The 24307-nt window shown below is 55.7% G+C and overlaps 1 protein-coding gene across 7 annotated transcripts in view; it reads left to right on the top strand.

The window, feature by feature from the left end:
• Positions 1 to 22528, top strand: part of PHF21B (PHD finger protein 21B) — an 88461-nt gene extending 65933 nt beyond the window's left edge. For 5 of the 7 annotated variants that reach the window (XM_088837564.1, XM_055395698.2, XM_055395696.2 and 2 more), the window contains 11 exons: positions 4784 to 4876; positions 6003 to 6353; positions 7763 to 7903; positions 11637 to 11688; positions 13971 to 14047; positions 16236 to 16290; positions 17458 to 17480; positions 18510 to 18668; positions 20157 to 20232; positions 20592 to 20695; positions 21702 to 22528. In XM_088837564.1, the coding sequence (XP_088693690.1) occupies positions 4784 to 4876; positions 6003 to 6353; positions 7763 to 7903; positions 11637 to 11688; positions 13971 to 14047; positions 16236 to 16290; positions 17458 to 17480; positions 18510 to 18668; positions 20157 to 20232; positions 20592 to 20695; positions 21702 to 21920 (1350 nt within the window). In that variant the 3' untranslated portion in view covers positions 21921 to 22528. The remainder of the gene's footprint in view (positions 1 to 4783; positions 4877 to 6002; positions 6354 to 7762; positions 7904 to 11636; positions 11689 to 13970; positions 14048 to 16235; positions 16291 to 17457; positions 17481 to 18509; positions 18669 to 20156; positions 20233 to 20591; positions 20696 to 21701) is intronic. The other 2 variants (XM_088837563.1, XM_088837562.1) reach the window with 2 other exon arrangements.
• Positions 22529 to 24307: the final 1779 nt, after the last annotated feature.

The raw sequence follows: 24307 nt of genomic DNA, 5'->3' as shown, positions 1-24307 counted from the left end.
CCAAGGCTGTCCCTGCTGGGGTACCAGGCTGTACCTCCCTCCCACACTTGGTGTCCGGGTTCCAGGCACCGACCCAGCCAGGTCTGACCCACTCCCTCTACCTGGCGCTCGCATGGACCCTGGGTGCCCACTCCCGTCAGCCCCCTGCTGCAGAAACTCTCCCCGTCATGGACGAGAAGACTGGGCACAGAGAGAGAGGGGGCCACATGCACCTGGTGCCAGAGCCGAGCCCAATCTGTCCCCAGCTCGGGTACCGTCAGACACACCTGTCTGCTGGGCGCCTCGACCTGCCTCTGCCGGGACTGAGCTTGTCCGAGGTTTCCCAGGCTGCCCCGGGGACGCCACTGATGCAGGAAAACAAGTTATCTTTAACTTTTATGGCCCCTTTTTCCCTATTAAAGTGCTTAAGGCTGTAACTGTCATCATAAGGAGCTCATTTATCTTGACCAGAGTGTGGCCATAAACTATCCAGGGCTGGTGGAATAGCCCCTGAGATGATTGATTCTGCTGCTATCGATAAATTCCGACACGGAGCAGAAAGGTCAGCCCCTGCCAGGTAAAATGTCTCTTCAGCTTGTTAATTAAAGGTTTATAAGGACCTGGAGGAACGCGCTCTGGGCTAAACCTTGGAGTGAAGGGGAACAGATACCTGGCAATGGGAGGATGGACAGGGGAAGAAGGGGGCTTTGGTGTTCCTGGAGGAAACCCGCGTTTTTTGGAAAACTGCTCAGCAGCCTGTTTGATAAACTCCTCCCCAAAGGCTAGGGCTTCGGGCTTTGACTCGGGGAGTCTGAAAGTATCTGAAAGTGAGGTCAAAGTAAAGCTCCCCCTGTCTCCCTCACCCTCAGACTCACCCAGCCTCGGGGACTCTGCCCCTCCAGCCACCTCTGCCCATGCCTCCCCCTCGGGGTCCCCTCCCCCAGGTCCCCTCCCTGGTTGTGAATTTCTCGGTGCATGGACAGAAGTCACCGGTATGTCTCAGGTCAGGAGAGAAGGCTGAGCACCGACCTGCAGTGAAGGCGTAGAACCATGGACGGTGGCGCCTGTGAGACACGGACACAGAGCAGAAGAGGAACCCAGAGAGGATTCATCTAAAAACACAGGACGCATGTGCCCAAGTGGACGCCAGAGAGTCAAATAGCTGGTGCAGTACCACACTCAATCGGACGCACAGCAACCCTCACGCCTTTCCATGCAGATATGCCTGGACTGGAAAAGCATACAGATGGCGTGCAGCACTCGCCCTGATGGCTTGTTTGGGGATCTTAGCCAGAAGGGAGTCCCCAGGGAGAGCAGCTTTGCGCCTGTTCTCTGGCTTCTGTGCGTGTTGGGCACGGATTTGCCCTTGTGGTCCTGCGGCCCTGGGGTCTTTGTGCAGGAACCCCCGCTTCCCGGGGGCAGCACGGCCCCACCCACGGATGGAGCCAAGTGCCCATTGGGCCTTTTGCTGCAGAACCTGCTGGAGGAATAGGCTGGTTTCTTCTCGGCCCACAGTCCCCAGGTTGGCAGAATTGCCTGGGAGTTTATTTAATCAAATGGTGCTCCCTTTGTGCCTGCCACTCACCTGTGCAGCTCTGGGCTGGGGCCCAGGGGTTGACAGCAGACAGACTCCACAGGTGATGCTGGATGCAACAGCAGGTCCAGGGGCAGCTGAGGGCACCACCTTCTATGTGCATCCCTCTGCAAAAGGCAGGCGGAATCTTGTAAGACACGGGCATTGGGCAGGGCTCGCTACACCGTGCTGGAGAGGGAAAAACGGCACGGTGGGTTGAGACGCTCCCTCATAGAGTGACCGTGTTTGCTTGGATGCTCTCTGCGTTGCGTATAAAGCTCTATTCCAGCAAATGTCCATGGTGAATTTCCAGTTAAATGTGGATAATTTGGCTCCATGCAGAGAGGCAGGCAGCTGGCTGGAAGGACATGAACCTCAGAGCTTTGTCCACTTGGGGCAAGTGGGAAATTCCAGAGGAGGGAGGGACCACCCCATCGTAACCAGGAGAAGTAAGCTGTGTGTGTTGTGGGGCCTCTGTTGTCTTATCTGGGGAAGGATGATACTCCTTCCAGGGACAGAGAGCTTTAAGGGGGGAAATAGGGAGGGAGTTTATTTTTAGCAGCTTTGTTAGAATAATATATACAATAAAGTGTTATCTTTAAAAAGTGCAGGATGTTTGACATAGGTGTCCATCTGTGAAACCACCACTAGAATCAAGATGTTTGACATAGACATCCATCTGTGAGACCACCACTAGAATCAAGACAGAAAATACACCCTTGACCCAAGTTTCCCTAGGCCTTTGTAGTCCCTTCCTTTCATCTCCCATCTCGATACAGTCTCTGATCCCTTTAGCTGAGTTTGCATTTCCTGGAATCTCACATAAGTGACATCATACAATAATATGTGCCCCCTTTTTTGACTGGCTCCTTTCGTTCACAGAACCACTTTGAGACTCATCCATGCTGTGCATATCAGTTGCTCGGTCCTCGTTCCTTTTTCATTGCTGAGTAATATTCCTTTGGGTGGATATGCCACAGTTTGCTCATCTGTGGACCTGTTGTGGACCCGCTGATGAACATCTAGGCTGTTTCCAGTAGAGCTGCTGGGAATGTTCCTGAACAAGCCTCCTATGGACATGTGCTTTCATTTCCCTTGAGTAATGTCTAGAGGCAGAATGTTTTAGTTGGGACTGCTGCAACAAAAACACCATCAACTTGGGGGCTTACACAACAGACACGTATTTCTCAGAGTTCTGGAGGCTGGGAAGTCCAAGATCAAGGTGCTGGCTGATCTGGTTTGCGGTGCAAACCCTCTTCCTGATTTGCAGATGGGTGTTACCTTTGTCCATGTCAGCTGCTAGAACCAAATGCCACAGACTGGGTGGTTATTGCACATGGAAACTTACTGGGACTTCCTTGGTGGTCTGGTGGGTGAAACTCTGCCCTTCCAATGTGGGAGGCTTGTGTTCCATCCCTGGTCTGGTCAGAGAAGTAAGATCCCACATGCTGTACAGTGCAGCCAAACCTGAAAAAAAAAAACAAGTGTTTTTAATGAATGAGTATTAAACTTCACCAAGTGCCTTTGAGACATCCAGCAGAGATGATATTAAAAAAAAAGGAAGAAGGAAAAGCTTATTGCTCACAGTTCTAGAGGTTGGTAGTTGGAGAGCAGCGTGCCAACATTGCCAGGTGAGGGCTTTTTCCGGCTGCAGACTTCTTGCCTGGGGGAAGGCGCTAGAGTCACTGCAACCTCTTTTATAGGCACAAATCCCATTCATTTCATCAGGATTCTACCCTCCTGGCTGAAGCACCTCCCAAAGGCCTTGCCTTCTAACCCCATCACTTCGAGCATTAGAATTTGAACAAGTGAATTTTAAGGGGACGCTGACATTCAAGGTCTTCCCTGGTGTCTCAGATGGTAAAGAATCCACCTGCAATGCAGGAGACCAGGGTTTGATCCCTGGGTTGAGAAGATCCCTGGAGAAGGGAATGGCTACCCACTCCCATATTCTTGCCTGGAGAATCCCGTGAACAGAGGAGCCTGCCAGGCTTCAGTCCATGGGGTCACAAATAGATACGACGGAGTGATAAACACTTTCACTTTCAACATTCAAACCACAGCGGACTCCTTGCTGCGTCCTCACGTGGCAGAGAGGGGAAGGAAACCCTCTCAAATCTCTCCTTACGAGGGCACTAATTCTGGAGCGCTTATCTAGACCATCTCTAATTCCTGAAGCTGAGGGGGAAAAAGGGAACGAAGCCTTTAAAGTGTTCTTATTTCAATTGTTATTTACAGTTAGTTTTATGCTGTGACGTCTGATTCAAGACTAGGTTTAGAAGAGAAGCTAGATCCCTTGTTGTGTCTGTCTGAAGGGCTTCCCAGGCAGCTCAGAGGTAAAGAATCCGCCTGCCGATGCAGGAGGTGTGGGTTTGAGAAAGATCCCCTGGAGGAGGTGATCACAACCCTCTCCAGTACTTTTGCCTGGAGAATCCCATGGACAGAGGATCCTGGAGGGCTGCAGTCTGCGAGGTCTCCGAGAGTCAGATATGACAGTGAGCATGCGCAATCCCGTCAAGAGGCCTCCACCTTCCTGACCTGGCCACTCTCAAAGGCTCCACCCGTGAGCGCATCGCACTGAGGCTTGGTGTTTTGACGCGCACGTTCTGGGGGACACCGACGTTCAGTCCCTAGTGATACACATATATTCAACTGTTTACAAAACTGTCAGACTGTTCCCGTGTGGTTATACCAGTTTATGTTCCCAAGAGTGGTGGTCGGACCTCGTCACGTCCTCACCAGCCCTGGACTCGGTCAGCTCTTCTTATCGTCGCCCTCTGAATGGGTGTGTAGTGGTATCTTACTATCGTTTAATTTTCATTTCTATAATAACTCATGATATTTAGTATCTTTTCAGTAGCTTATTTGCCATTAGTATATCTTCTTTAGTGATCTGTTCTCTTTGAATCAGTTTTTAATTGGGTTGTTTGCTTTCTGATTAGTGCGTTTGGCAGTTCTTTTATATATTCTGTGTTCAAGTTTTTTTATCTGATAGGTGATTGGCAGAGTGTTTTTTTCTCCTTGTCCATGGCTCATTTTTTCATTCTCTTAAAAACTGTCTTTCCAACTTCAGTTGTTTTTGAAGTTCAGTTGATTAATTTCTTCTTATATGGACTGTATCTTTGGTGTTGTATCCAAGAGTCTGTGCCTGACCCACAGCCCCCAGATCTCCTCCTGTGTCATGTCCCAGCGCCCCATCCCATCTGCGTGCTGCCCTCTGCTGTCTTCCAGGCTTTGGGAACCGTCACTGCAGTGCCTGTCACCGGTCCTCAGGTCAGCTCCTTGCAGAGGTTGGCCGGGCAAGGAGCAGCGGTGCTACCTCAGGTAAGCGGCCTGCGGCGGGCCCTGGGGCGTCTGTCTGTCTGTCTGTCCACAGCCCCTTAGCACTGGGGTTTTAGGTGCAACCACAAGGGAGTCCCTTTCTTCTCCTGCCTCCTCTGCCCACCCTCCAGAGGAGACGTTTGGACACACTAAAGAACTGAGAAATCAGTTTAGTGGGTCATGACCAGGAATTTTTTTTTTTTAATGGAATAAACTATGCTTGACTAGAATAGAGCAGACACATCAGAAACACTGTGGGCAGAGTTTGTTTCCGGACTGGATCACGATGTAATGAAGACTTTTGAGTATGGGCCATGGTTAAGAAAAGCGTGAGAAACTCTGGATGAGCAGGTGCATTTGGGAGACGCTGGTCCAGGTGCCCCTGGTTCCAGTCTTGGGGCCTCCGAGACTGGGCTCAGCACTTTGGACGAGTCAACTGACCTGTGACCTTCCTGGGTGGAGTCTCCTCTTCTGCAAAGGGGGTGTTGCCAGTGCCTCCCGGGCCTCGAGGGCTGAATCGGGACTCAAGAGCCTTTGTAGCTGGGCCAGGTCTGGAGCGGAAGCCTGCTGGTGGGGACTCGCTTAGTGGGGCACCTGCTGCTGAGCCGCGAGGGGCTGCCAGTTGCCCAGGTGATGCCGGCTCCTGCCTGTCCTGGGGCTGCAGGCTGCACAGATGCCCTCAGCCAGAGCTCAGTGAGGGGCAGGGGCCCCAGGCCCTCTTGTCCTCGTGGCAGCCCCTCTGAATGCCCATCTGTGCTGAATTCACCAGGATCCTGTCCCCAGCACGCTCAGACTCCAGGAGGGGGACAGACAAGGAGTTAAGATGCTGTGAAGCCAGAGTGACTGGCCTGAGTTAGAAGGATTCCTGGGGTGCTGTGGGAATAGCACTTCATAGCCTGCCTGAAGGTCAGGGAGGGCTTCTTGGAGGAGATGGTACCGGAAGCAGGTCCCCAGTCTCTATACCGCCATCCCCTCTCCTCTAACACGAGGGTCTCTGAGCCAGGTCACATCCCTGCCCCTGCTCTGGAGTCTTCCCCAAGTCCTGGCTCTGCTCAGGACTGCTTTTCGGCCGGGCCTGTCAGCACCCTGCCTGTGTGTCTGACCGTGTCCCCGTCCCTCCCTTCCCCAGGTTAGGCCAAAGACTCTGATCCCAGATAGCCTCCCCATTACCCCAGGCCGGGACCGGCCACCCAAGCAGCCCCCAACATTCCAGAAGGCCACCGTGGTCAGTATCAAGAACCCCAGCCCTGCGCTCCCCACCGCCAACAACACCGTGAGCCATGTGCCAGCGCCCGGCAGCCAGCCGCGGGCCCTGCCCGAGCCTGCCGCTGTCAGCTCTCCTCTGAGCGGCGCTGGGGTGGCCTACGCCATCATCTCCACCGCCCCCAGCAATGCCGCCGCCATGGCCCCCAGCACCACCGTGTCCGTGGTCAGCGACAGTGTCAAAGTCCAGCCCCTCCTCATCAGCGCCGACAACAAGGTGAGGGCAGGCTCCCTGCAGGGCCAGGTGAAGGGGGGCTGGGCAGCGTGAGTGACCGAATGGTGGAATGATCGAGTGGCCAAGTGAATGGATGGAGTGAGAGCAGAGGAGTGAGTGAGCGGTGAGACTGAACAGATCAGAAGAAGAATGAATGGGGGTGGAGTTATACATGAATGAGTGAGTCGGTGGTGGGATGAATGGTGCGTGAGAGAGGGATCCAGTGAGTGAATCGGTGTGGGAAGAAGGTGGGGTGCAAGGGAGTGAGTGCGTGAGTGGGAGACTGTGTGGCTAGGGACTTTCCAGGTGGGCCAGGGGTCGAGACTCCGTGACTCTGCTGCAGGCGGCACGGGTTCGATCCCTGGTCAAAATCTAAGGTCCCGCACGCCTTGCGGTGTACATCCCCTCCCCTAAAAAGGAAAGAAAAGACCGTGTGGCCGAATGAATCAACACCCGTGGGAAAAGAATAATGCCGTGATGGATGAAGAATTTCATTGTTGGAATAATTAGCTGATAAAATGTGTGGCCGAGTGGGTGGCTGGAAGGGTCCCTGCTGAGGGAGGGAGGGAGTAGAGGACATTTTAGGCCCCGGTTGCCTCCTCTGTGATTCCCCCCTCCTCATTCCTCTGCTGCTGCTGCTGCTGCTGCTAAGTCACTTCAGTCGTGTCCGAATCTGTGCGACCCCATAGACGGCAGCCCACCAGGCTCGGCTATCCCTGGGACTCTCCAGGCAAGAACACTGGAGTGGGTTGCCATTTCCTTCTCCAATACGTGAAAGTGAAAAGTGAAAGTGAAGTTGCTCAGTCGTGTCCGACTAGTAGCGACCCCACGGACTGTAGCCCACCAGGCCCCTCTGTCCATGCGATTTTCTAGGCAAGAATGCTGGAGTGGGTGCCATTGCCTTCTCCTGTCCTCATTCCTCTATGATCCCGCAATTCCAGGCCCCGTGCCCGAAGTGGGTGGAGACACCTGGCCCCCGGTTCTGCAGCTCTGCCCGCGGGGCCCCTCCAGCTCCCCCCTCCCCCTCCACACTGTAATCTTCCCGCGGGGCCCCTCCAGCTCCCCCTCAACCCTCCACCCTGTAATCTGCCCATGGGGGCCCCTCCAGCTCCCCCCTCCCCCTCCACCCTGTAATCTGCCCGGCAGCTCCCCCTCACCCCTCCACCCTGTAATCTGCCCGCGGGGCCCCTCCAGCCCCCCTCACCCCTCCACCCTGTAATCTGCCCGCGGGGCCCCTCCAGCCCCCCTCACCCCTCCACCCTGTAATCTGCCCGCGGGGCCCCTCCAGCCCCCCTCACCCCTCCACCCTGTAATCTGCCCGCGGGGCCCCTCCAGCCCCCCTCACCCCTCCACCCTGTAATCTGCCCGCGGGGCCCCTCCAGCCCCCCTCACCCCTCCACCCCATCTTTTAGGTCATCATCATTCAGTCTCAAGTGCAGCCGCAGCCCGAGAACACCACGGAGTCGCGGGCGCCCACGGAGGAGCTGTCTCGGGGGGCTCAGGCCAGCAGCAAGAGGAAGGAAGAGCGGCCCCAGAGCCAGGAGAACCCCGAGGTGGGTGGCGGTGGTCTGGGGACCGCTGTAGGACGTGCCCCGCAGGGACTGAGGTGGAGACTGGCCCGTGAGCCGAGGTCCCGCTGTTACGTGTCCCAGACTTACCGGCTGAGGGGCCGTGTGGGGCAGTGGTGAGCTCTGACCCTGGACCGGTCTGCCTGGCTTGGCCTCCCAGTCCGGATGTACCATAGAGGGAGGGCATCACGTCCATTTCCTCGTCTGTGAGAAGGGAGGGGTGAGTCTGCCTTCCCGGCAGCGTTGTTGGGAGGATCCCGCGGTCCGTGTCCGCTGAGGTCCTGGAAGCATGCCTGGGCGCTGCTGGCTGTTACCCCATACCCCTGAGTCCGGCTGTCCCCGCATCCCATCCCCCTATCCTCAGGACCCCCCATTGGGGGGCAGCCCTGCTCTTGGCAGCACGTGACCCTGAAGCAGACTGCTCCTCCCGCCACCCCACTGTTCACTGAACGGCTGAAGGCAGCCCAGGAGGACCCTGTAGGCCTTAAAAGTCAACTGTTTATTGAACTTTTAGCACAGCAGCTGGCGTCCTTGTTTCTGCTGGCATCCTCAGCTGTCCTGGGCCAAAATCACCCTCTCTGGGCCTTTTTCTCTGTGACTGCCCCTACCTGGCCCCCATTCCTCTCCCTACTGACTGCTTTGTCTTACAAGATCACCTTCAGAAACCATCTCCTCCAGGAAGCCTTCCCTGACCACCTACCACCAACAGATCCCCCTGGGCTCCTCCAGTTCCTGTCGATTCTTTTTATCAGAGCACTGTCATCTAAAGAAGTCATTCATCCATTCATCCAGTCATTTATTTGTCAATCACATCTCAGCCTTTGCTGCAGGCCAGGCTCTGGGCTGAGGATGGGGACAGTGAGACAGGGCAGACGTAGTTAGTCTGAGCACGAGGGACACTCACTCCTACCACCAGACACAGGCACGGCCATTTGGACTTGAACCTGGGTTAGAATAAATGGCAGGTGTCGTCAGAGAATTGCAAATTCTGAGCTATGGGAGATCCAGGGAGAAGGAGAGCTGTCCAGGTGCTGCTAGTGGTAAACAACCCGCCTGCCAATGCTTAAGAAATCAAGAACTGTGGGTTCGATCCCTGGGTCAGGAAGATCCCCTGGAGGAGGGCACAGCAACTCACTGTAGTCCTCTTGCATGGAGAATCCCATGGACAGAGGAGCTTGGTGGTCTATAGTCTGTGGGATCGCAAAGAGTCAGACATGACCAAAGCGACTTAACACACAGGGTGTGATCACTGGGATGGGAACAGATAGGGTTTCAGGAGAAGGATGAGTGGCAGGGGGAGGGCATGTCAACTGGAGGACACTACCCAGGCTGTCACGTGGCCATGGGAAAAAGACTCAGCACACCCTGGAAAATCAGCCGGTCTCTTGGGACCCTGGGCAGCACGTGTGGGTGAGAATTTCTAGACGTTGTTCTTTAGTCGCTCAGTCGTGTCCGACTCTTTGTGACCCCATGGACTGCAGCACGCCAGACTCCCCTGTCCTTCACTACCTCCAAGATTTTGCTCAAACTCGTGTCCACTGAGTCAGTGATGCTACTGAGAACTTCTCCACATGGGATTAAAGATGGACATCGGAGGCTGATTCTGGAAGACCCGGATGCAGGTGGCCAAGGAGAAACTTCATTCCTTGGGTAGTAGGGAGCCATGGAATGTCTTTGAGCAGGAGAGTGACTTGGTTATTGTCCTTTGACACATCCAGAAAGCCTGCTGGGAATTGGTAGAGTGGACTGCTTACCAAGGTTGAGATGCAGCCAGTCTGCTCTGTGGCTTCAGGACCAATCTTGTCTCAGGAGAGACAGTCCGCTCCATTTGGTGGTAATGAATGAGCACCTCCTGTATTCGAGGTGGAGCTGAGGGGCCAGCCCAGCTCAAGCTCCCATGAGCACCCTTCTGTCCTCCGATGGGGTTCTCTTCACCCTTAATATTCAGGAAGGTTTTCTGGGTGGCTTCTCTTTGTTCTTTCAAAGTATATCTTAGTCAATTATTGTGCATTTATACAATTAGTATAATTACATCTAACTACATAATTAGCGTAAATACATGTAATGACTTAAATAGAACTTGTAATTACAACACGTCCTGGTGTAAAAATCCTTATTAAAGTTGCTTTTAGAAGAACGCTGGGAGCTGTTGTGTTGCAGAGACGCAGGCTTCCCAGTGGCCTTTGAACCTGTTTGTGAAGAACCAAAGTCAAGAGCGCAGGAGGCCAGAACAGCAGCTGCCCCAGAAATGTCCCCAGATGCACCAGTCGCGGACTCGGGGGGCCGGGGGTGGGCGTGGATTGGGGCTAAAGAGATACCGACTGGGGCTGGTGAGGCTCAGCTATGTGGTGGCTTCCGGGGCAGTGGCTGTTGAGGTACCAGCGTCTGTACACCCGCACACACACTTTCTTTGGAACCCATGGCTGCCTCTGAGATGAGCTGGGCTCAGGCACATGACGCGACAGCACCCACACAAGGCATCGAAGGGACCCGGTGCAGTAACACCCCGCTTCCCTGCTGAGCGACCCTCCATCACTAACTACGCTTCCTCCCCTGCGTGCCCGCATCCTCCCAGCCGCTCTGCAAAGTGGACGGGGCAGAAATGACAGCGTTCACTGTAAAGACAAGGAGATGGGCTCAGAGAGGTCGGTGTGTGAGCAGTCACCGGGCTATGCACTCAGCCGGGACGGACCCTGGACGCCTGGCTCCTGCCCCAGGCTTGGTGGATTCCATCCTGTCCTAGAGCCCCTGGCTTCTTTAGGACAGAGCCTGGCCTTTTCTGTGCTACTCGTTTCCCTGGCCTCGGGCAGCATCTGACCAAGTTGGTCACCCTCAGATTAGTCTGTGCCTCATGGAATGGCAGCTAAAGTAGGAGTCCTGATCCCATTCCAGCCTGGCCCCAGCCCTGGCCACAGCCCCAGCCTTAGACATAGCCCCAGCCCTGGTCACAACTCAACCCCAGTCACAGCCACAGTCCTGGCCCTAGACACAGTCCCAGCCGGACCACAGCTCCGGCCACACCCCCAGGCCCAGCCTAGGCCACACCCCCAGCCACAGACCAGGCCGCATCCCAGCCACATTTGGACCACCTCTCTGGGCAAGACCCATGCACACAGATGCTCCTTCCCTCTCCGCCACCCCTGCTGCCACAGCTCTCGTCCCTGCCTCCCCTCTGCCCAGGCCCCCAGCCCCTAGATGGTTCCTCTCTGCAGCTAGAAGGATCTTTCTATAATTCACCAGAAATAACCAAGTCACCCCGCCTTGTTTTTAAAAATGCTTTCCAGCTTTATCGAGATGTGATTGGCATATCACCTTGCGTAAGTTTAAGGTGCACACACACGGTGATTTGAGATATGTATATATTGCAGCAGGGGCAGCACAGTGAGTACAGTTAGCGCATCCATAGTTATCCATTGTTGTATTATCCGTTGTTACCTCCATGGTTATTTATTTTTGTGTGATGAGCACTTACTTTTCAAATCTACTCTCAGCAGCCTTCACATTGACAGTACGGTACTGTTGGCTCTAGTCACAATGCTGTACATTATTTATCGTAAAACTGGAAATTTGTAGTTTGTGATCACCATCACAGCCCAGAGGAGCAAGGAGACAGGATGACTCGTGCCCTGTGGGCTCCTGGAACAGCAGCGAAAGAGCATTAGATAAAAACTAAGGAAACCCCCAAGAGGGTTAACCCTCTTCTGTTGCCTTCCCTCAGAAAATCGCCTTCATGGTGGCGCTGGGCCTGGTGACGACGGAGCACCTTGAAGGTGAGGACCCTCGTGGTGGGGTGGGCCTGGCTGCGGGCAAGTGGTCAGGTGGCTGATGTGGCATCGGATGGAAGCAGTGGGTCTCAGATTCCCGGCCAGATGTGACCCACATTCTGCGAGGTCGGTGCTGGGTGCCTGGTTGTTATCACTGAGATCAAGGAGCCCACCCGCTCTCCCGGCTTGACTCTGCACAGAACCCTCGTGTGTCAGTGGAGGGACTTTGTGGGTTCCCTGCCCCCCAGTTGGAGGCAGCACCATAAAGTGATAAGATCGGGGTGCCCAGCTCTGCCATGACTGACGCCTCAAGCTTGGGCAAGTCACCCAGCTCCTCTGGGCCTGAGTTTCTCCATGTATAAAATGGGTTAATAGCTAACTCTTCCTCCTGGGATTGTTGGGTAGAACCAAGAGGAGCAGCAGCCCCCTCCCCTTCTGTCAAGTTGGCCTGTGGACTCATGTCTGCCCCCAGACCGGTCGGTAAATCAGCACATTGAGGAGACAGGCCAGCATGACGCTATCGGTGTTGTTTGGCTCTGCCGGTGAGAGCGATCGCAGACGAGCTAAGAGCTCTGTGCATCGTCTAGACTCTGTCTAGAAAGCACAGAACCAACCTTCTCATGGCACGCGTGGGGAAGCGGAGGCCAGAGGAACTGATTCACTTGTTCAAGGTCACACAACTGGTCACTACCAGGCCCAGGATGGCATCCATGTGACCCAGAGTGTTTTTCCATGATTCCGACCTCACTGCTAAAGACTATAGGTGAGAACACCTGTGCACCCCAGGGAGCCCTGGATTCAGCAAGGAAAACTAGATTGCTCTTCCTTCTTAAAATTGAGGGACGGAAGGAAGTGAACTGAATACCCCAGCGCCCGAGGCACTGACCGGCTCTCATCCCAGGTGAAGGTTCTCTGCAGGACAGCACGTGAAGCCGGGGGGAGGGGAGGGCCTTGGCCAAGCCACCCCGTGCACGACCAAGTCAAACGTGTCCTGGAGGTGGGTCCAGGCCTTTCCACGGCCACCTCCCCTTGCGTTCCCTGGTCTGACTTGCTCTCTGGAGCAGCTGGGGTGTAGGTGGTGGGAAGGGACAGGGGCGTGGTCCAGCCACTCAGATACCCTGCTACATGGACCTGACCCTGGTGGGGATGTCCCATGCGAGGACCCCTCCTCTCATGGCCCCCTTGCCTTCTTGGAAGGAGTTCTGTTCATCTCTGAATCCTCCTGCTTAAACTTGAGTGTAGGGAATCTGGCTGTGTGTGGTGGACTTTGAGAGCCATTTCTGCTCTGTCTTTGGGGCCGTGGAGGCAGCCTGGGGTGGTGGAACTGGCCCAAACAGTCATGTCAGAAGTCCCGTGTTCAAGTCCTGGCTGTGCTGCTTACATCTGGGCAATCTTGGGCCAACTCCTTCCCCACTCGGAACCTCAATCTCTTCATCTACGACTTGAGGAAAACCACTTCCTCGGACTTTGCAGGGTTGTCATGGCAACTGAGCTAAAAGCACTCTGAGAATCCGTTTGCAATTGTTATAATTTGTATAAACAGTCCTCATTTTGCAAACTCTGCTCCCTCCTGCCCATGATACCCCAAACAGTTTTTTATTTGTGTTTATTTGGATCCTAACTTCTTCTGCAGAGGGTCTGAGGTGCCTTACGGGAAACACACAAATAATATTGGGACAGTTTCAAAGGAGAAATCAGAGCCAAGAAACAGAGACTAGGGTATAATGTCAAAACAGCTACGGACAGAGAGACAGGGCCCACCTGGCAGTCAAAGCAAAAGGGAAAAAGAAAAAGGGGGGGGGGGAACCCAGTTCTCTAACTGCAGGAGGCTCGCCACGCCAGGCCCCATAGGGAGGACCATGTTTGTTGTCATGAGGGCCAGGCAGGCTGAGCAGAGTGGGCACCTGCCTTCCCAGGAGCCCTTAGCCTCACTCTGAAGCTCAGTCTGGCCACAGTCTGACCATCAGGCACCAGCTGTCCTAAGGGTCCCAAGAGAGACTTCCCCAGGCCGGAGGATAGCACATGGGGCCGTGCTGAGAGCAGATGCCTGGACTCTGGGTATTTCCCACCCTCCACCCAGTCGGCCCTTCACCCTGAGGCCAGCAGCTCTGTCTTGCCTCAGAGCGAACGATTCCGGGGCCCCCAGCCCACTCAGGGCCACTCTGGGGCCCAGATGCTGGGCAGAGGGGCTACGGGGCAGGAGGCAGTGCCCAGGGTTTGTAGAGGAAGCATCCAGGGTTCCCAGGGCAGGAAGACTTCCCATAACCGCTGCATCTGGGCCTTTCCAGAGATCCAGAGCAAACGCCAGGAGCGAAAGCGGAGAAGCACAGCCAACCCCGCCTACAGCGGCCTCCTGGAGACAGAGGTGAGCGAGGGGTAGAGGGCGGCTCCGCGGGGCCGGCCTCCTCACTGCCCCTCCTGATTAGAGCTCAGGGCGTGACAGTGAACAGTTCAGAATCTACTGAGAGAGGCAGAGGACCGTAGGTTCTCAGGAGGGCTGCCCCGGGGCTGGGGCTGGATGCAGGTCGTAGCCGGCTCCCTGATTCTTCGACCCGGTGATCTGGCATGAGGTCTGGTTGCAGGCAATGCTGGCCCCTGGTCGTCCTGGGACCCCTCGGACCCAACCGGACCCCAGTGGACTCAGCCCAAGCTCCTGACTCAAGAGAGGCCACAGAGAGGAGGGGCTGGGCCAAGCGAGGCTGGGGAGAAGGGTTGGCTGGAGGAGGAGAGGGAGCGGCCGTGACTTCACTGAGTTCCCTCTGGGTGGAGACACGAGGCCAGCAAGGAGACACGAGGCCAGCAAGGAGAGTGCCCACCTTCCCTTCCCCCTAACCCCCTGAGCCCCAGTTCCTTTCATGTAGCGGCACCCCAGCTCTAAGACTGCTTCTTAATGGTGGGCAGCGCGCACTCCCCTCAGATAGCTGAAACTGGTCAAATAGGGTGTGTCAGTTAACTCCAAAGGAGGGATTGCCCCCTTCATCCAAATCCGATCCAACACACCACCCACCCCCAACCCGAGGTCGGCTGCATCCCTGCTAGGAGGTGATGAGAGTCACCAAACCCCAGTCAGCGATGCCGTTTAATGGCAGCCCAGGGAGCACCCAGCCCCTCCCAGCATCACATTCCCAGGGAGGAACTGAATCCAGAGTGGGATCGCCTTGCCCATGCACATCAGAGTCCAGAATTCTTGGCTTGAATCCAGATGTCATCTCCCAGAAGCCAGGTCTGCCGGGGCTGCAGATGCTCTGGGCTTTCCTGGGAAAGAGGCCCTGGAATCTTGCCCTGAAAGGGAAGCCGTTTCATGAGGGCCCTGGAGTGGGGCGGACCCCTGAAGTGGAACCAGGTCTGCAGAGCCCCAGGCCCTGGCACGTCGCGGAGGCCAGTAAGGCCCTGCTGGGCCTGGAGGAGGACAGGAAGATGCTGCGCTCACCTCCCCGGGGAATTCTTGCATCAGGGCCAGTTGTCCCACACCTGTGGTTCGCCAGCTGGGCCTCGCCGGGAGGGGATGCCCGTGGGTGCCATGTGGGGAGAGCGCCCTATGTCCCTGTCACCTGCTTCCAGCCCACCTGCCTGTCCTTGCTGGCACCCTCCTGCCTCCCGCTCAGAGCACATGCTCACACCCGCTCCCTCCCTCCCCGACTTTCTGAGCGCTGGGCCCTGTTTGTGAGAGGCACCGAGCTGTTGCTCCAGCTCCAGCCACAGAAGCGGCGTGTCCTCTGTACAGGACGGGCACCGTCCCCTTAGTTGTGCTTGCGATGGACGCGCCCCCTGCTCTGCGGGCCAGGCCATACCCTCGTCTCCGAAGTCTGTGGCCTTGACCAGAAATGACCTGATTAGCGAATCAGGAGCTAATGCAAAGCCTTGTGACCTTGAGCCCTGACAGCATGTAGTTCTGTGGGTCTCTCTCAACTCTGAACATGGTCCAGCCATGTTGAGAGAGATGGGTTTACAACCCATTCAAGTCTACAGCCATCGTCTTGCCACAGCCAAAGCCACCTTGAACCACCAAGGTCTGAACCCACGTGGCCTGTAGTTCCTAAAGCCCAGGACTAAAGTCACCTTCTGGAACGTACTGGAAACTTCCTCCATTTACAAGTGATGAGCCAAGGGTCACTCTTTGTTGTCAGGTTCCTGGACCTCATGCTAAGAAGTAGAATTTGGGGAGCCAGTCCCTAATATGCCTCATTTCCCCACCTGAGCCCAGAAGCTGCTGAGAAAGACTCAGGAGGCAGACAGATGGAAGGCCAGATGTCTGCTTTATTACTGATTTGCCCCACCTGGACATCTCTAGCTGTCCTTCCTGAGTGAGGCAGGAGTGCCCACGGGAGCCGGGATGGCCCTGTCGGGCAGAGCCTCTGCTGGCTTTTGCCCTGACTGACCTGCCTCTCCCCTCCCCCACGCCCACGTCTGTCCCCGTTTCTGCCCCTGGTCTCGGGTGTCCAGCTGGATTCCAGAGCCCAGGGTGGGGACCCCATCTCGAGTGAGTCCTGGGCTGGGTCTGTGTCAACCGAGGAGGGCCCCCTGTGATTCGGTTTGGTTTTCTGTCTCTGCAGAGGAAGCGACTGGCGTCCAACTATCTCAACACACCCCTGTTCCTCACAGCAAGAGGTAAGTGCTTCTCCTGCAGGGCTGCTGTGGGGCTGGGCTGGGCCACACCTCACTCCGCTGGCCGCCGCCCGGCTACCCGGCCTGCCCCATCTGCAGCTGTGGCCAAACAGCTGCTCTCCGTGGGCAGCGCATCACGCTCCCTGGGCCCTCTGCGCACCGCTGCTCTCACCCTTCCCTGGCATGTTACCTCCCTGAGCCTCGGTTTGCCGGTTTGTATAAAACCGGCCTGTGACAGTGCCGGCCTCTCCAAGCTGGGCCGGGGACAGCAGGGTGAACGTGACAGCTCTGTGTAACTATGGAGTGCGGTGCACACACAGGAGCTGTTCTTCCCACTTAACTAATATAACTTCCAGAAATTAGAAGGAAAACTATTTTTGTGATCATTAAATTACGTGGTTTGGCCATCCCTCACTGGAATGGAAGTGGGCTATGGTTGAAAATTAATTGACAGTGAGCCACTTTGAGGGATCCCTGGAACAATGTTTTCTCCACTGGACAGCTCACTGCTGCCATGCTCCTGAGGGAACTTAGGGGCCACGATGAACCTCTTTCTTGATGGGTTCTGGCCAGGACCAGGGCAGAGATGTTTATTTCCGTGATGCCCTGGGTGAGGACCCAGGAGTCGGTGGGGCCTGAGATACTCCCAGCATGCCCCTGGTGAGGATCCAGGAGTCATTAGGGCCTGTGATACTCCCAGAATGCCCAGAGGACCCAGGAGTCAATGGGGCCTGAGATACTCCCAGCATGCCCCTGATGAAGACCCAGGAGTCACTAGGGCCTGTGATACTCCCAGCATGCCCAGGGTGAGGATTCAAGAGTCACCTGGACCTGAGATACTCCCAGCATGCCCAGGGTGAGGACCCAGGAGTCACTGGGACCTGAGATACTCCCAGCATGCCCAGGGTGAGGATCCAGGAGTCAATGGGACCTGAGATACTCCCAGCATGCCCCTGGTGGGGATTCAGGAGTCACCTGGACCTGAGATACTCCCAGTATGCCCAGGGTGAGGATCCAGGAGTCACTGGGACCCGAGATACTCCCAGCATGCCCCAGGTGAGGACCCAGGCTCCCATCACACCACTTACACACTGGGCTTTGTGGACTCTAGTCCTGACCGGTGCTCCCCGTGGCCACTAACGTGTTCTCCGCCCTTCTTCCCTGTGCTAGCCAATGAGGACCCCTGCTGGAAGGTACGTGTCCCTTGGTCTTCACACCTGGGTGGGTGGGACATGCTTTCCACAGAGTCCAGGTAGGGTCACTCCTGGCAAGGGGCCAGGGCCCCAATGTCCTCTGCTGTGAGATGGAGCAGAGGACCTTGGGCTCCACCCTTAGTGCTGAGGGCTTTGTACAGCACCAGTCCACTTTCCAGCCTGCCCCACAGAGTCGGGCATCACCCCACAGGGCTCAGCCCACAGTTCAGGCAGGGCTCAGCCCACAGTTCAGGCAGGAGCCCTCCGGACACAGGGACCCCTGGCGCCGTGACAGCCCATGTGGAAGCAGCTGATGCTGAGCGCCAGTGGGCTGTCTGGCCCTGTGGTGTGACCTTGGGCAGAGCCGGCCGTCTCTGAGCCTCATTCCCCACCTCATCAGGGACTGGACTCGGGTCTCAGGGCCCCACCCCACATACCTACATTTCCGTGACCCTGTGAAACCCTCCCCCAGCAAGCACACACTACGTCCCTGCTTCTCAGGATGCTTGCTGGTCACAACCTTACTTGTGGGCACGTCTTCAGGGTTTATTCATTGCTTTTCTTTACTCAGTTTCAGACCTAATTCTAAATTTCCAGTCGCTTCATGCCACAGTCAAGTCACTAAAAAGCAACATGTGATGACATTTCCATTAGACTGTGTTGTTTGCAGCCCTAACCCTGTGGTGTCACTGGTCCATGCTAGCGGGGGTAGCGTTTGTCCACAGCCACCCTGTGCCTGGCCAGCCAGGGTGTGGGGATAAGAGGTGCCTTGAGCCCGAGTCCTGCTGCCTGGAGCCCACAGGCCTGGGGGGCCTTAGCTTTGAGGCAGGAGACTGGGATGCTCCTCCTGGTTTGCAGGCCCGTGCTCACTTCATTATCCTCCGTCCTCGGGGCTTAGTCCTGTCTTCCAGAGCTGCTGAAAACCCTGGCGGAAGAGCTGGGTCCCAGGCAGGTCAGGATGGCAGCTGCCTGCCCCCCGCCCCTACTCCCAGCCTGCTGACCCTCCTCCCACCGCCCCGTCTCTTCCAGAACGAGATCACCCACGATGAGCTCTGTGCTGCCTGCAAGCGAGGGGCCAACCTGCAGCCCTGCGGCACTTGCCCGGGGGCCTACCACCTCAGCTGCCTAGACCCACCCCTCAAGACAGCGCCCAAGGGCGTGTGGGTGTGCCCCAAATGCCAGCAGAAGGTACGGGAGGCTGTGTCCGTGTGTGGGCGACCCAACCCTCACCTTCACACTCTCCCTGAACTGCAGGGCCCTTCCTCACCGGGCACAACATCTGAGTCTGCTGAAACCATCCCTGCTTCCTGGGTCATTCCCGCCGTGAGCAGAGGTGGGGAGGGCCAGGCTGGAGCGGGGTGAGGGGCAGAGGGGCGAGAAGATGGGCTGGGTGGAGAACCGGGCTTCACAACCTCAGCACAACTGACCTTTGGGACAGGATAATCTGTTGGGTGGGGGGCTGTCCTGTGCCCTCTAGGGTGTTCAATGGTGTCCCTGGCCTCCGCCCAGTAGATGCCAATCACAGCCCCCGTCGTGGGCATCTCAGACACTGCCGGTTGACGACCATGGGTGTCGAGCGAGCAGAGGTGTCCCTCTGCAGCTGATTTAGCGATTCCAGCTTCGTGTGCTAATAATACAAACCAGAAAAAATAGCACCAGTTCACATGTTAGAAAGTCGCTCAGTCGTGTCCAACTCTTTGCGACCTCATGGACTATACAGTCCGTGGAATTCTCCAAGTCAGGATACTGGAGTGGGTAACTTTTCCCTTCTCCAGGGAATCTTCCCAACCCAGGGATCAAATGCAGGTCTCCCGCATTGCAGGCGGATTCTTCACCAGCTGAGCCACAAGGGAAACCCAGTTCTCACTGATAGCAACATGCAAATGAAAAACCATCCAATTAGCAAAAATGATAACATTCCCTTCTGGCAATGATGTGGTGAAATGAGCACTCTTAGACGTTGCCTTAAAAATGTGTACACCTCTTAAATCTAGTGTCTCGCTTTGAGGAATAGAACCTACAGAATAGTTCAATACAGGTAAAGTTCTGTGCAGAAAGAAGTCCTTCAGCTCTTCTTTATAAAAGGAAAGAAAATAGGAACAGCCTGACTTCCCCACAAAGAGTTGGTGAAATAGATTCCAGCAGTTTACTCAGTGAGATATTATGGGGTCACTGAAAATGATTTTTTTTAACAAGGATTTTGGAATTCTTTGGGACTTGTTCACTATGTGGGATTACGTTTTTAAAAAATAAAAATTAAAAAAACAGGTTTTGTAGCTGCTGTTTAGTTTGACCATCAGCCATCTGACTGAGAAAAACAGGGTGCAGAATAGAAAACCTGGGTGAAAAAACTTGCAAGTGTTAACATTGTGTGTGGCTGGGTGGTGGGAAGTTTCAACGATGTTCTCAAAGTACACTTTTCTATAGAATGTGTTACTTGTAAAATCATTGGGGAATCCTCTTTATTTCCATGGGGAATCCTCTTTATTTTAGAAAACACTCTCGTTGAGTTCCCATCATACCAGGTTTCATGGGGGACCTGATGAGAGGGGGTGTGGCGGCCCAGAGAGCTCGTGCCGGAGCCCCTGTCGCCCCCGTCCCCCGCCCCAGCTTCCTCAACCAGAGCGTGGCAGGCCCTGGGCTGTCCGCTGGCTCAGTCCCCTATCTGCCCTCCAGGCCTTAAAGAAAGACGGAGGTGTGCCCTGGACTGGGATGCTGGCCATCGTGCACTCCTACGTCACCCACAAGACAGGTGAGACATCAGGGCAACTGGGAAGGGGCAGAGACGCCCTTCTGTTCAACCCTGCCCTAGGACGGCTGGACTCACTTTGGGCCCAGCAGAGGCTGTTCTGATCCAAAGCTCTGGAAAGAGGGAGGGAGCCTGGGACTAATCCTGAGTGCAGGGGAGTTCCTGCAGAGGTGGAATTTCAGCCTCTGAGCATCTGGCAAGAGCCTCTGGCTCCTGCAGGAGGATGTAGCCAGAGTGACCCCCAGGGATGGACCTAGGATCCTTCTTGCCTCTCCCGCTCAGCCACGGCCCACCCCGGCTTACCTGCCGTTCCCAGCGGGTCCTGGGACGCAGACCCTTTCCTAGTCCTTCCTCTTTCCTAGGCAAAGAAGAGGAGAAGCAGAAGCTGCTGCAGAGGGGTGGTGAGCTGCAGGGCGAGCACCAGCAGCTGGAAGAGCGAGGCCGGCGCCTGGCCTCAGCCGTGAAGGTGCGCGGGGTGGCGGGGCCGCCCTGGGGCCACGGGTGCTGCAGAGCACAGCGGCACTCTCTGGCTGCTGAGGCCCCAGGAGAGGACGGACTCACCAGCGCCATTCAGGGAGTCAGCAGGCAGAGAGGGCAGCTCAGTGACTCAGTAGACACGTAGTTAGCAAGCCGCTGGACATCTGCTCTGCCCCTCCTCAGCTCTGTGACCTCAGCAAGGTCCTGTCTCTGAACCTCAGTTTCTTCTTATAGAAAGGGAACACGACGGTTTCTTCTCTGTAGAGTGGTGGTGAATGGTGGTGGAGATACTGGTGGTGATGAAGATTTTGATGGTGGTGGTGGTGGTGGCGATGATGGGGATGGTGATGAATTTGGTAGTGATGATGGTGACAGCAATGTCAGGCCCTGGTAAAAACTCCTTGAATGTCACATTTCATTTAATCCTCTCAATAACTCTATGAAGAGGCCCTGTGATTATCCCTATCTTGGAGCTTTGGACAAAGTCTCAGGAAGTTGAAGTTATTTGCCCAAGCAGCAAATGATTCAGATTCTAACTTGAGGCATCGATCCTTAACCACTTTACTGTGATGCCGTGAAACCTAAAAGGCTAGAAAAAGCCATGAACACAGCAGGCAAGAGAAAGAGCAGAGAACTGGCCAGCAAGCTCAAGGTCTTTCTGAGGGGCTGCAGTTGAGCCAGAGCAGGCTCCGAGCTTCCTCCAGCAGGAGGAGGGAATGGTCTGGTCAGCCGAGAGACCCCCAACCACAAGGGAGCACACCCCCACGTCCCTGCACACACACACCATTTCCAGCCCCGAATTTTAAACCAACTTCTCCTGTGGATCTGACTGTCATTTTATTCTATTTTTCGCTTCTGGCTGGTGTGTGAGGCCCTCTTCCTGGTTTCTTTCAGCCTCTGCGAGGGAAGGGAGGGACTTTGGGAGAAGGGGCTGCCTCGGGTGGCATGCATTGCTATATGCTGAGACCTTTCTCTCTGACACCTTCCCCAAACAGAAATGCCTGGAGCTCAAGACGAACCTGCTGGCCCGGCAGAGGGGCACCCAGTCATCCTTGGACCGCCTACGGGCCCTCCTGAGACTGATACAGGGTGATCAGATGCTCCAGGTCACCATGACGACCACCAGCCCCGCCCCACTGCTGACAGGGCCCTGGACCAAGCCCTCAACAGCGGCCATTCACTCTGCCCTCCAGCACCCCCAGGGGCACAACTGACCCCCAAGGGAGCCGCCTTCACACCTGCGGAAAGTCACTGGGACCCTGCTCACCAGACCTGAGGGTTCTGTCAGCCTTAATTCATACGCACTATGAACTTCAGACACACCTAGAACCAGATGGAGACAGGAAAGAAGGGAGGAGGAGCTGAATGAGAGCCCCAGAGCCAGGACTCTGGGGATGGAGTCCTGCCCGCTGCCCGTCAGACAGGACGCCCGGAAGCCAGCTGGGGGCGCAGAGTCAGCTCCCCGCTGCTGGGGGCCTTTTCCAGGCCTCGGGTTTCTGGGCACAGCAGTCTCCTCAGCCTCGAGTCAGCCCTGCGCCCGAGAGAAGGGCCGAGGCACCCTACGTGCTTGTGGGAGGGGAGCCGAGGACACGATGTAGCTGAGTAGTAGAGCTAGTTGGAGCGAAGGGTGGGTATCAAATCTAGGTGGACTCTGCCACTTGCCTGGCCTCATGGGGCCGCCAGGCACGCCCGGCCTTCCGGATGCCCGGCCCCCATCATCAGTGTTATTAGCCTTCAGAGTCGCAGCTGTTTAACCTGAAGGATGCTCCCGAGGGGTTGGACGCTGCTGTTGGCCGGGCCTCTGTCTGGCCCCTGATCTCGGGGGTTGGACGCTGCTGTTGGCCATGCCTCCTCCCTGCCTCTGCTGACTTTTTGGATTCATCTTGCCCTTGGTGTCTTTTTCTCATGGAGTTTCTGGGCAAGATGGAGCTGCAGCCCTGCTGGGGAGGCCTTTGGCAGGTTTTCCATCTAAGGTTGAATTGTTCAATTTAACGACCGAAGCCTTTTCTTTTCTCCTTTCGAAGAGCCGATAAGGTATTCCATTCCTCTTTTCTTGCCAGTACAGACACTATGCCAAAAAAATAACTTTACATTTTTGTATGGCGTTTTTATTGTGAGATAATTTAATGTGAAGGGGACTTGGTGACTTCGCTTCCCGCTCACCGGGGTCTCCGCTGCCAGGGATGAACAGAAGCCCCCTCGGGCGGAGGGGGAGGCTGCCAAACCAGAGGGACCCAGAGGGCTTTTAAGAAGTGGGGGGAGGGGGGAGGGAGAGACCAGTGGCCTCGGGAGACTGGAGGGTCCCTCTTCTTGCAGTCTCCCCAAAAGCGGAGGGAGGGTGCCCGCCGTCGTCAAAGGGCTCCTGCATCTGGGGTGGGCTGTGCAGGCTTGTCAAGCCTTGCAGCTTCTCCAGTCCCCGAGGGACTTAGAACTTAGCACAACAGGATGAGCATCTGGGAGCCACAGGGCTCCCACCCCCAGCATATCACACGGTGCCGATTGCAGTGCACGCACACGCGGCCCCAGACACGCACACTCGGCACGCACGATGCCAGGTCCACAGCAGGGAGGCTGGCCGGCACCCCACACAGCCCACCAACGGTCCCTCCTGTCATTTCCACGACTCCGGGAGAAACTGTGCTGTACGATACAGATCTATTTTAATACACTTAACACTGGGTTGAACAAGATTTTTATATTCTTTTATTGATGAACAAAGTGAACTGTGAGACACACGTCTTATATATTGGTTACTCTAGATGCCAATTATGCATTACCGCGCGGCTTGCGATGTAAATGTCTTCAGGTTCCTTTTTTTTATTTAGTTGGTTGGTTTTTCTTCTTGGATGGATTGAATTATGTTTTTAAAAAAAATTGTTAATGGGAGGATGTGAAAGGTTGGACCCGGGAGGGTGGCTGCCAATGTGTCTTGAGACTTAGTTTTTTTGGAGCAGGAAGGACCGTCCAATGGCTAGTGAGGCTAGAGAAGCAGTGTTTGTCTTAAATAAGCCGATGTAGTTTCCTTCTGTGCGATGCATTAAACTCGATGGATGGTTTCGGAGCCCTGTGGTTTGTTTCCTTGCCTTCAATAGAGAGGCCTCGGGCAGCATGGGGTGGGGGGGCAGGGAGGTGGGGGTTGGAGGGGGTAAAGGTCAGGGTCCTGCCCTCAGCCTACCTCAAGGGAAGGAGGGAAGAGAGAACCCGGGGGGCGGCTACCATGCCCAGATCCCCCAACTCCGGGGGGTGCAGGCACCCCTTTTAGGGCCAGGATTGACAATCGCAAGTAACAGAAGCTCAGACCAGGCTCCCTGAGGAGCCAGGGGCCATGTGCACACTGTTCCCTCCCTCCTCCCCCTCCTCCTCTCAGGATCCACAGGACCGCTGTCTCTGCCTCCTGGGCAGCGTGGCCCCAGGGTCCCACCACTGCCCTGGGTCTCAGTCACACTGGGAAGCCAGACTGCCTGCATCTTTGCTCCAGATGTGATGTAGAGGCCTCTGGTTGGTCCAGCTGGGTGAGGAGCCCATCGACAGATAGTCAGCTGTGGCCAGAGCATGGGGTGGAGGACAAAGTGACTGTCCACTGGAGTCCCCAGTGCGGTCT

This window comes from Moschus berezovskii, chromosome 6, assembly GCF_049115385.1.
Source record: "Moschus berezovskii isolate FMDL1 chromosome 6, NW_MosBer_1.0, whole genome shotgun sequence".
NCBI classification, from domain to species: Eukaryota; Metazoa; Chordata; class Mammalia; order Artiodactyla; family Moschidae; genus Moschus; species Moschus berezovskii.
The sequence above is the reverse complement of the archived record's forward strand: the minus strand, read 5'-3'. Positions and strand labels throughout refer to the sequence as shown.